General features: G+C 58.6%; 1 protein-coding gene across 1 annotated transcript; it reads right to left on the bottom strand.

Moving 5' to 3' along the window:
* Positions 1-1,909: 1,909 nt before the first annotated feature.
* Positions 1,910-9,223, bottom strand: ST8SIA3 (ST8 alpha-N-acetyl-neuraminide alpha-2,8-sialyltransferase 3). Its single transcript, XM_057405343.1, has 4 exons — positions 9,054-9,223; positions 6,578-6,700; positions 4,008-4,565; positions 1,910-2,192 (listed from the first exon to the last, which is right to left on the bottom strand). Exons 1-4 carry the CDS (start codon positions 9,221-9,223, stop codon positions 1,910-1,912), a joined length of 1,134 nt encoding a protein of 377 aa, XP_057261326.1.
* Between the last annotated feature and the right edge of the window lie 1,758 nt (positions 9,224-10,981).

Genomic DNA, 10,981 nt, shown 5'->3' with positions numbered 1-10,981 from the left:
GGATGCTGCCCAAAGGGTGGTACCCAAAGGATGCTGCCCAAAAGATGCTGCCCAAAGGATGCTGCCCAAAGGGTGGTGCCCAAAGGGTGGTACCCAAAGGATGCTGCCCAAAGGGTGGTACCCAAAGGATGCTGCCCAAAGGGTGGTACCCAAAGGATGCTGCCCAAAGGATGGTACCCAAAGGATGCTGCCCAAAGGATGGTACCCAAAGGATGCTGCCCAAAGGATGCTACCCAAAGGATGCTATCCAAAGGATGGTACCCAAAGGGTGGTACCCAAAGGATGCTGCCCAAAGGGTGGCACCCAAAGGATGCTGCCCAAAGGATGGTACCCAAAGGATGGTACCCAAAGGATGGTACCCAAAGGGGTCTGCATCCCACCAGCGCCTTCCATGGGAGCTGATCCAGACTTAGAAGCATCGATAGGTCGACATTCCTTGAGCTTGTCTGGACATTCAGTTGGGACGGGAATGGATCCATCGGGAATTGGGCTGGGGAGAGCGGCAGGGCCAAAGAGAGGGGAAGGAAGAGAGGAACCAGCGGCGCCGCTTGTCCTGAGCCACAGGGAGCCGTGTTGCCTTGCGGGCTCTAGGCCGCCGGTGTTCCCGGTGTTCTCCAGGCTGGAAGCGAGCGGGATATCACCAGCTTCCTGGGAACAGCCGTGGGCAACGGGAATGTAGGGGCAGGGCAACCGGGCATGGCTTGAAACTGCCCGAAGGGGGCCGGGGAGGAGGCTTTGGGATGCTCTTCCCTGTGAGGCGAAGACGGGATGATGCCTGCCTCATCCCATGGCGGCTTCCCAGCATCCCACCCGGCCTCCACCTTCGGCCTTCACCGTGGGCCTCAGCCCACCTTAGAGGTGGAGAAGTCCGCGGGACGGCATTCCAGGCGCAGGATTCCCGCTGCCAGCCCTTCCCTCCTCGCCCAGGTCTCCATTCCCGGTTGGAACAAACCCAAGCGGTGCGAGGCGGCTTCCTCCAGGATTCCATTGGGATCGGGGGGGGGCTCGCCGGTTTCAACCCCTTGGCCACGCTCCGAGCATCCCAAGGGGCCTGCAGGGCTTTGGGATGCTGGCTCCTTCATCCCAAAGCGTTGGGAAGCCCGCGGTCCGGCCACCCCGAAGAGGTGGGAAGAGCAACAAGGACGCGGACGGCAGCGGCACCGGCACGGCACGACCAGGCGGGGAGACGAGAGGCGCGAGGGACAGCGAGCGGGGAGAGCGGGAATGCTTGGAATAGCGAGGAGGGAATCCCCCATGGAAGCCTCCGGGCGGCTTCCAGGCTCTAAAGCGAGGCTGGCGACGGGTCTTCATCAGGGACATGGAGGGATGGGGGCAAGGGAATGGGATCAGCTTGGAGCAGGGGGTGGTCTCCGGCAGGAATTCCTTACAAAGAGGGGGCAGAGGCACTGGAAGGGGCTGCCCGAGGAAGCTGGGAATGTCCCATCCCCGGCAGCGTCCAAGGATGGGGCTTGGAGCACCGTGGTCGATGATCCCTTCCAACCCATTCCATGGCTCCCGTGCGTGGGAAGGAACAAGGGCCAGCCTCGCTTGGGCTCTTCCAAGAGGGATAAGGAACACCTCCCCGCGGCGGGAGCTCTTCCGACCCGGCGCCTTCGGGAACGGGGATGAAGGACGAGGGGCCAAAGGGAGCATTCCCGGCTCTGACGGAGGCAAGGGGCAGACGACTATGGAATGCTGAGAGAGGAGAAGGGCCTTCAGCCCTCCAACTCAACGGAAGCGCCACCGGCTTCATCCTGGAGCGGCCGGAATGGCACGGGCGCGCGGCTTCCCAACCCCTCGGGAAAAGCAGGGATAACGGGAAGGCAGGAGGGAGGAAAAGCATGGGGAAAAGGCCTTGAGGCCGGGATCCAACGGGGAAGGAAGGCATCGCCGCGGCGGCGGCAGCGCCTCAGGCGCAGGGGGCCAAGGTGAGGCGGGCCAGTCCGTCCCCGTGCATGCGGACGAGGAGCTGGAATTCCGCCGGGAGCTGGTGGGATTCCTGCCACTTGGTGGTGAACTTGGTGCCCTTCTTGTCGTAGTAGTGGTAGGGCAGCTCCTGGCGGCTGCTGGGGTCCAGGGCGAAGGGCCAGAAGCCGTAGAGGTGGATGCGGTCGCAGAGGGCCGAGGCCAGCGTGTAGACGAGGATGCCCGTGCTGAGCCGCTTGGGGGAGAGGTGCTTGTTCCGCCAGTACCTGCGGCCCAAGGGAAGAGCGCCGTCAGGAATGGGGGTGGGAAACGGCGGGGGGGAAGGTTGGGATAAAGGTTGGGAAGGTTGGGAAAGGATGGAACAGGTTGGAACAGGTTGGGAAGGGTTGGGAAAGGTTGGGATAAAGGTTGGAATGGGATAGGAAAGGTTAGGAAAGGTTGGGATAAAGGTTGGAATGGGTTGGGAAAGGTTGGGAAAGGTTGGGAAGGTTGGGAAAGGTTGGGATAAAGGTTGGGATAAAGGTTGGGAAGGTTGGGAAGGGTTGGGAAAGGATGGAACAGGTTGGAACAGGTTGGGAAGGGTTGGGAAAGGTTGGGATAAAGGTTGGAATGGGTTGGGAAAGGTTGGAAAAGGTTAGGAAAGGTTGGGAAAGGTTGGGATAAAGGTTGGGATAAAGGTTGGGAAGGTTGGGAAGGGTTGGGAAAGGATGGAACAGGTTGGAACAGGTTGGGAAGGGTTGGGAAAGGTTGGGATAAAGGTTGGAATGGGATAGGAAAGGTTAGGAAAGGTTGGGATAAAGGTTGGAATGGGTTGGGAAAGGTTGGGAAAGGTTGGGAAGGTTGGGAAAGGTTGGGATAAAGGTTGGGATAAAGGTTGGGAAGGTTGGGAAAGGATGGAACAGGTTGGAACAGGTTGGGAAGGGTTGGGAAAGGTTGGGATAAAGGTTGGAATGGGTTGGGAAAGGTTGGAAAAGGTTGGGAAGGTTGGGAAAGGTTGGGATAAAGGTTGGGATAAAGGTTGGGAAGGTTGGGAAGGGTTGGGAAAGGATGGAACAGGTTGGAACAGGTTGGGAAGGGTTGGGAAAGGTTGGGATAAAGGTTGGGATAAAGGTTGGAATGGGTTGGGAAAGGTTGGGAAAGGTTGGGATAAAGGTTGGAATGGGTTGGGAAAGGTTGGGAAAGGTTGGGAAAGGTTGGGAAGGTTGGGAAAGGTTGGGAAAGGTTGAAACAGGTTGGGAAAGGATGGAAAAGGTTGGGAAAGGTTGGAAAAGGATGAAAAAGGGTTTGAAAAGGTTGGAACAGGTTGGGAAAGGTTGGAACAGGCTGGGAAAGGTTGGGAAAGGTTGGAAAAGGTTGGGAAAGGTTGGGAAAGGTTGGGAAAGGTTGGGGAAGGTTGGAAAAGGATGGAAAAGGGTTTGAAAAGGTTGGAACAGGTTGGGAAAGGTGGGAAAGGTTGGAACAGGTTGGGAAAGGTTAGAAAAGGTTGGGAAAGGTTGAAAAGGATGAAAAAGGGTTTGAAAAGGTTGGAACAGGTTGGGAAACGTTGGAACAGGTTGGGAAAGGTTGGAAAGGGTTGGGAAAGGTTGGAAAAGGATGGAAAAGGGTTTGAAAAGGTTGGAACAGGTTGGGAAAGGTTGGAACAGGCTGGGAAAGGTTGGGAAAGGTTGGAAAAGGTTGGGAAAGGTTGGGAAAGGTTGGAAAAGGTTGGAAAAGGATGGAAAAGGGTTTGAAAAGGTTGGAACAGGTTGGGAAAGGTGGGAAAGGTTGGAACAGGTTGGGAAAGGTTAGAAAAGGTTGGGAAAGGTTGGAAAAGGATGAAAAAGGGTTTGAAAAGGTTGGAACAGGTTGGGAAAGGTTGGAACAGGTTGGGAAAGGTTGGAAAGGGTTGGGAAAGGTTGGAAAAGTTTGGGAAACATTGGGAAAGGTTGGGAAAGCCCAAATCCAACCATTCCCTCCTCATCCCCCCACTAACCCACAGCAACGGCGACGGGAAGGCCTTCCGGAAGCAATTCCCCATGGAAGCAAATGGGTTCAAGCCAACCCAACCCAAGCCAAGCCAACCCAACCCCTCCACCCCGTACCTGTTGACGTGCTGCATGATGTTGCCCGGCCACGCCAGCTGCACCTTGAGCTGCCCGCGGTGCTCCACAAAGAAGTCCACCAAGGTGCGGGTGACGGTGGCCGAGGTGTGGAAGAAGAAAGCCGGGATCCACAGGATGGCCCCGTCGAGCTTCTGGAGGCTCAGGAAGAAGTTGTTGCGGTCCTGGATGGTGAGCAGGTTGTTGTAGTACTTCTCCAGGATGCTGGGGTTGAAGGTGGTCAGGTTGGTCTTCCGGCCCACGTCCCGCTGGAAGGCCTCGGTGGGCGCGAAGTTGCAGCGGAAGACGAAGTCGGCGGCGTCGATGGCGCGGCCGCAGCGGCTCCCGGTGAGGATCCCGCCGTTGCCCACCACGGCGCAGGTGTTGTAGTGCTTGTCCAGCACGGGGGAGGCGTCGGGAAGCAGCGAGCGGAAGTTGGCGCTCACCGAGAAGACGTACTTGTGGCTCGAGTAGTCGTAGTGCAGGAGCTGCCCGATGCGCACGCGGCTCTTGGTCAGCGAGAAGTTCTGGATGACGTCCACGTGCTGGAGGATCTCCTGCCTGCAGCGAGAGGCAAATGGGGAGCTCATTCCCCTCTTCCCACCCCTTTGCCACCCGAACTTCCCTTTCTCCGTCATCGATCCAGGGGGAAACGCGGCCCAAGCTCAACGACCAAGATCCCATTGGCTAGCCTTCCTTCTGACCCACCAGCATGGTCCAAGTTGACCAACCAGGATCCCATTGGCTAGCCTTCCCTCTGGCCCACCAGCATGGTCCAAGCTCAACGACCAAGATCCCATTGGCTAGCCTTCCTTCTGACCCACCAGCATGGTCCAAGCTGACCAACCAAGATCCCATTGGCTAGCCTTCCTTCTGACCCACCAGCATGGTCCAAGCTCAACGACCAAGATCCCATTGGATCCCTGACCCACCAGCATGGTCCAAGCTGACCAACCAAGATCCCATTGGCTAGCTTCCCTCTGGCCCACCAGCATGGTCCAAGCTCAACGACCAAGATCCCATTGGCTAGCCTTCATTCTGGCCCACCAGCATGGTCCAAGCTGACCAACCAAGATCCCATTGGCTAGCCTTCCTTCTGACCCACCAGCATGGTCCAAGCTCAATGACCAAGATCCCATTGGCTAGCCTTCCCTCTGGCCCACCAGCATGGTCCAAGTTGACCGACCAAGATCCCATTGGCTACCCTTCCTTCTGGCCCACCAGCATGGTCCAAGCTCAACGACCAAGATCCCATTGGCTAGCCTTCCTTCTGACCCACCAGCATGGTCCAAGCTGACCAACCAAGATCCCATTGGCTACCCTTCCTTCTGACCCACCAGCATGGTCCAAGTTGACCAACCAGGATCCCATTGGCTAGCCTTCCCTCTGGCCCACCAGCATGGTCCAAGCTCAACGACCAAGATCCCATTGGCTAGCCTTCCTTCTGACCCACCAGCATGGTCCAAGTTGACCAACCAAGATCCCATTGGCTAGCCTTCCTTCTGACCCACCAGCATGGTCCAAGCTCAACGACCAAGATCCCATTGGCTAGCCTTCCTTCTGACCCACCAGCATGGTCCAAGCTGACCAACCAAGATCCCATTGGCTAGCCTTCCCTCTGGCCCACCAGCATGGTCCAAAGATCTTGGCAACCAGCACCAAGATCCCATTGGCTAGCCTTCCTTCCCACCAGCATGGTCCCACCAGCATGGTCCAAGCTGACTCAACCCAAGATCCCATTGGCTAGCCTTCCTTCTGACCCACCAGTGTGGTCCAAGCTCAACGACCAAGATCCCATTGGCTAGCCTTCCTTCTGACCCACCAGCATGGTCCAAGCTGACCAACCAAGATCCCATTGGCTAGCCTTCCATCTGACCCACCAGCATGGTCCAAGCTCAACGACCAAGATCCCATTGGCTAGCCTTCCTTCTGACCCACCAGCATGGTCATGGTCCAAGCTGACTGGCCCACCAGCATGATCCCATTGGCTACCCTTCCTTCTGGCCCACCAGCATGGTCCAAGTTGACCAACCAAGATCCCATTGGCTAGCCTTCCTTCTGACCCACCAGTGTGGTCCAAGCTCAATGACCAAGATCCCATTGGCTAGCCTTCCTTCTGACCCACCAGCATGGTCCAAGCTGACCGACCAAGATCCCATTGGCTAGCCTTCCTTCTGACCCACCAGCATGGTCCAAGCTGACCAACCAAGATCCCATTGGCTAGCCTTCCTTCTGACCCACCAGCATGGTCCAAGCTCAATGACCAAGATCCCATTGGCTACCCTTCCTTCTGACCCACCAGCCACATCCTCTGCTCATTCCCATGGGCACGGAGGGGCCGAGGCGTTTGGGAGGACACAATTCCAGCCTCCATTTTTGGGGGGGGGGTGGCTCGATGGGTAACGGATCCCATGGGATCCCATTGGATGCCAACGGATCCCATGGACGGATGGAATCAGCGGCTCCGGTTGAGGCTCCAGGCATCATCCAGCGCGGAAAAGCCTTTTCGGATGGGCGAAGCCAAGCAGAGGACGGAAAGGGATCCCGAGGGAAGGGGCCGATGCAGGGCTCACCTCTGCTGGGCGAAGGCCGTCCGGTTGAAGACCCACTTGGAGGGCTTCTCCTGCAGCTCCTGGCTCAGGGAATGGGTGATGGGGACAAAGGAGGGATCCAGGAACTTGAGCGCGAACTGGGACCTGGGGAAGCGGGCGCAGGGATGCGGTAGCGGCCCTTCAGCACCACGGACAGCGCCCGCGCCGGGATAGGCTGGGATAGGTGGGGCGGGATGCACTGGGATGCGTCGGGATGCGTCGGGATGCGCCGGGATAGATGGGGTTGGGATGCATCGGGATGCATTGGGATGCATTGGGATGCACTGGGATGCATTGGGATGCATTGGGATGCACTGGGATGCACTGGGATAGATGGGGGTGGGATGCACCAGGATAGATGGGGTTGGGATGCATTGGGATGCACTGGGATAGATGGGGTGGGATGCACCGGGATGCATTGGGATGCACTGGGATAGATGGGATCAGGATGCACTGGGATAGACAGGGTTGGGATGCACTGGGATGCATTGGGATGCACTGGGATAGATGGGGTTGGGATGCACCGGGATGCATTGGGATGCACTGGGATAGATGGGGTTGGGATGCACTGGGATGCATTGGGATGCACTGGGATAGATGGGGTTGGGATGCACTGGGATGCATTGGGATGCACTGGGATAGATGGGGTTGGGATGCACTGGGATGCATTGGGATGCACTGGGATAGATGGGGTTGGGATGCACTGGGATGCATTGGGATGCACTGGGATGCATTGGGATGCACCGGGATAGACAGGGTTGGGATGCACCGGGATGCATTGGGATGCACTGGGATAGATGGGGTTGGGATGCACTGGGATGCATTGGGATGCACTGGGATAGACAGGGTTGGGTTGCACCGGGATGCATTGGGATGCACTAGGATAGATGGGGGTGGGATGCACTGGGATGCATTGGGATGCACCGGGATGCATTGGGATACACTGGGATAGACAGGGTTGGGATGCACCGGGATGCATTGGGATGCACTAGGATAGATGGGGGTGGGATGCACTGGGATGCATTGGGATGCACTGGAATGCATTGGGATGCACCAGGATAGATGGGGTTGGGATGCACTGGGATTCATTGGGATGCACTGGGATAGATGGGGTTGGGATGCACTGGGATGCATTGGGATGCACTGGGATGCATTGGGATGCACCGGGATAGACAGGGTTGGGATGCACCGGGATGCATTGGGATGCACTGGGATAGACAGGGTTGGGATGCACCGGGATTCATTGGGATGCACTGGGATAGACAGGGTCAGGATGCACTGGGATAGATGGGGTTGGGATGCACTGGGATGCACTGGGATAGATGGGGTTGGGATGCACTGGGATTCATTGGTATGCACCGGGATAGATGGAGTCGGGATGCACCGGGATGCATTGGGATGCACTGGGATAGACAGGGTTGGGATGCACCGGGATGCATTGGGATGCACTAGGATAGATGGGGGTGGGATGCACTGGGATGCATTGGGATGCACCGGGATGCATTGGGATACACTGGGATAGACAGGGTTGGGATGCACCGGGATGCATTGGGATGCACTAGGATAGATGGGGGTGGGATGCACTGGGATGCATTGGGATGCACTGGAATGCATTGGGATGCACCGGGATAGATGGGGTTGGGATGCACTGGGATGCATTGGGATGCACTGGGATAGACAGGGTTGGGATGCACCGGGATGCATTGGGATGCACTAGGATAGATGGGGTTGGGATGCACTGGGATGCATTGGGATGCACTGGAATGCATTGGGATGCACCGGGATAGATGGGGTTGGGATGCACTGGGATGCATTGGGATGCACTGGGATAGACAGGGTTGGGATGCACCGGGATGCATTGGGATGCACTAGGATAGATGGGGTTGGGATGCACCGGGATGCATTGGGATGCACTAGGATAGATGGGGTTGGGATGCACCGGGATGCATTGGGATGCACTGGGATAGATGGGGGTGGGATGCACTGGGATGCATTGGGATGCACCGGGATAGATGGGGTTGGAATGCACTGGGATGCATTGGGATGCACCGGGATAGATGGGGTTGGGATGCACCGGGATGCATTGGAATGCACCGGGATAGATGGAGTCGGGATGCACTGGGATAGATGGGGTTGGGATGCACTGGGATGCATTGGGATGCACTGGGATGCATTGGGATGCACTGGGATAGATGGGGTTGGGATGCACTGGGATTCATTGGGATGCACTGGGATAGACAGGGTTGGGATGCACTGGGATGCATTGGGATGCACCGGGATAGATGGAGTCGGGATGCACCGGGATGCCCCAAGCCAGGCCGGCTGGTACCGATTGCCCCCCCCTCGGCCCTCCATCCCCCGCGGTGCCAACGCCGCACACGGTGATGCTGCTGCTGCTGCTGCTGATGAAGGGGGGGGGGGGGGGGGGGGGGGGGGTATCCGAGGGTCTCCTCCTCACCTGAATCCCGCCTGGAACATGTACATGCGGGGCCCGGCGGCGCGGGGGGGCCCGAAGGCGCTGTCCTTGCGCAGGGCCGCGTAGCTGAGCAGCGAGAGGATGAGGAGGGCGATGCTGAGCATGAGGAGCCCCAGCACGCTGGCCAGGCGCAGCATCCTGCAGCTCCGCATCCTGCGGCCCGGGGAGGGGGGGGACACGGGACGCGGTTACATGGGAGCCGCTTCCAACGGGAGCCGAGCAGAAAATGGACGGGAGGAGGAGGAGGAGGAGGAGGAGGAGGAAGGAGGGGGAAGGAGGGAGGGGAAATGGCAGCCGGGAAGGAACGGGAACGGAGCGGGGACGGCGCCGGCAACGGCCCCGAGGATGCGACCCCCCCCGGGGCCAGCCCCAGTTAAACCCAATGCGCTCCCCATCAAAGCCAGTGCCCCCCATTAACCCCAGTGCACCCCCATTAACCCCAGTGCCCTCCCATTAGACCCACTGAGCCCCTCCATTAAGCCCAATGCCCTCCCCATTAGCCCTAATCCCCCCCCATTAACCCCAGTGCCTCCCCATTAGCCCCACTGAGCCCCTCCATTAAGCCCAATGCCCCCCATTAGCCCCAATGCCCTCCCCATTAGCCCCAATGCCCCCCATTAACCCCAATGCCCCCCCATTAGCCCCAAAGCCTCCCATTAACCCCAATGCCCTCCCATTGGCCCCAATGCCCCCCATTAACCCCAATGCCCCCCCCTTTAACCTCAATGCCCCCATTAGCCCCAATGCCCCCCATTAGCCCCAATGCCCTCCCCATTAGCCCTAATCCCCCCCCATTAGCCCCAAAGCCTCCCTTTAACCCCAATGCCCCCCATTAGCCCCAAAGCCTCCCATTAACCCCAATGCCCTCCCCATTAGCCCCACTGAGCCCCCCCATTAGCCCCAATGCCCTCCCATTAACCCCAATGCCCCCCATTAGCCCCAATGCCCCCCCATTAGCCCCAGTGTGCTCCTCCATTAAGCTCAGTGCCCCCCCATTAGCCCCAATGCCCTCCCCATTAGCCCCAGTGCCCCCCCATTAGCCCCAGTGTGCTCCTCCATTAAGCTCAGTGCCCCCCCATTAGCCCCACTGAGCCCCCCATTAGCCCCAATGCCCTCCCATTAACCCCAATGCCCCCCATTAACCCCAATGCCCCCCCATTAGCCCCAATGCCCCCCCATTAGCCCCAATGCCCCCCCACTAGCCCCAGTGCCCCCCCATTAGCCCCAGTGTGCTCCTCCATTAAGCTCAGTGCCCCCCCATTAGCCCCAATGCCCCCCCATTAGCCCCAGTGCCCCCCATTAGCCCCAATGCCCTCCCCATTAACCCCAGTGTACCCCCATTAACCCCAATGCCCCTCCATGAGCCCCAATGACTCCCCATTAAGCCCAATGCCCCCCATTAGCCCCAATGCCCCCCATTAGCCCCAATGCCCCCCCATTAGCCCCAGTGTGCTCCTCCATTAAGCCCAGTGCTCCCCCATTAGCCCCAATGCCCCCCATTAACCCCAGTGCACCCTTCATTAAGCCCAATGCCCCCCATTAACCCCAATGCCCCCCCATTAAGCCCAGTGCTCCCCCATTAGCCCCAATGCCCCCCATTAACCCCAATGCCGTCCCCATTAGCCCCAATGCCCCCCATTAACCCCAATGCCGTCCCCATTAGCCCCACTGAGCCCCCCCATTAACCCCAATGCCCCCCATTAACCCCAATGCCCCCCCCATTAGCCCCACTGAGCCCCCCCATTAACCCCAATGCCCCCCATTAACCCCAATGCCCCCCATTAACCCCAATGCCCCCCATTAGCCCCAAAGCCCCCCATTAACCCCAAAGCCCCCCATTAACCCCAATGCCCCCCATTAACCCCAATGGATGCACGTGGGGCTGAGCTTCCCCCCTGGAGCTGGCGATC

This window comes from Pezoporus wallicus, unplaced genomic scaffold (genome assembly GCF_028554395.1).
Source record: "Pezoporus wallicus isolate ANWC-B61680 ecotype Strahan unplaced genomic scaffold, APGP_CSIRO_Pwel_v1 contig_9101, whole genome shotgun sequence".
Lineage (NCBI taxonomy): Eukaryota > Metazoa > Chordata > Aves > Psittaciformes > Psittacidae > Pezoporus > Pezoporus wallicus.
Note: the sequence above shows the minus strand (reverse complement) of the source record. Positions and strands in the feature narration are given on the sequence as shown.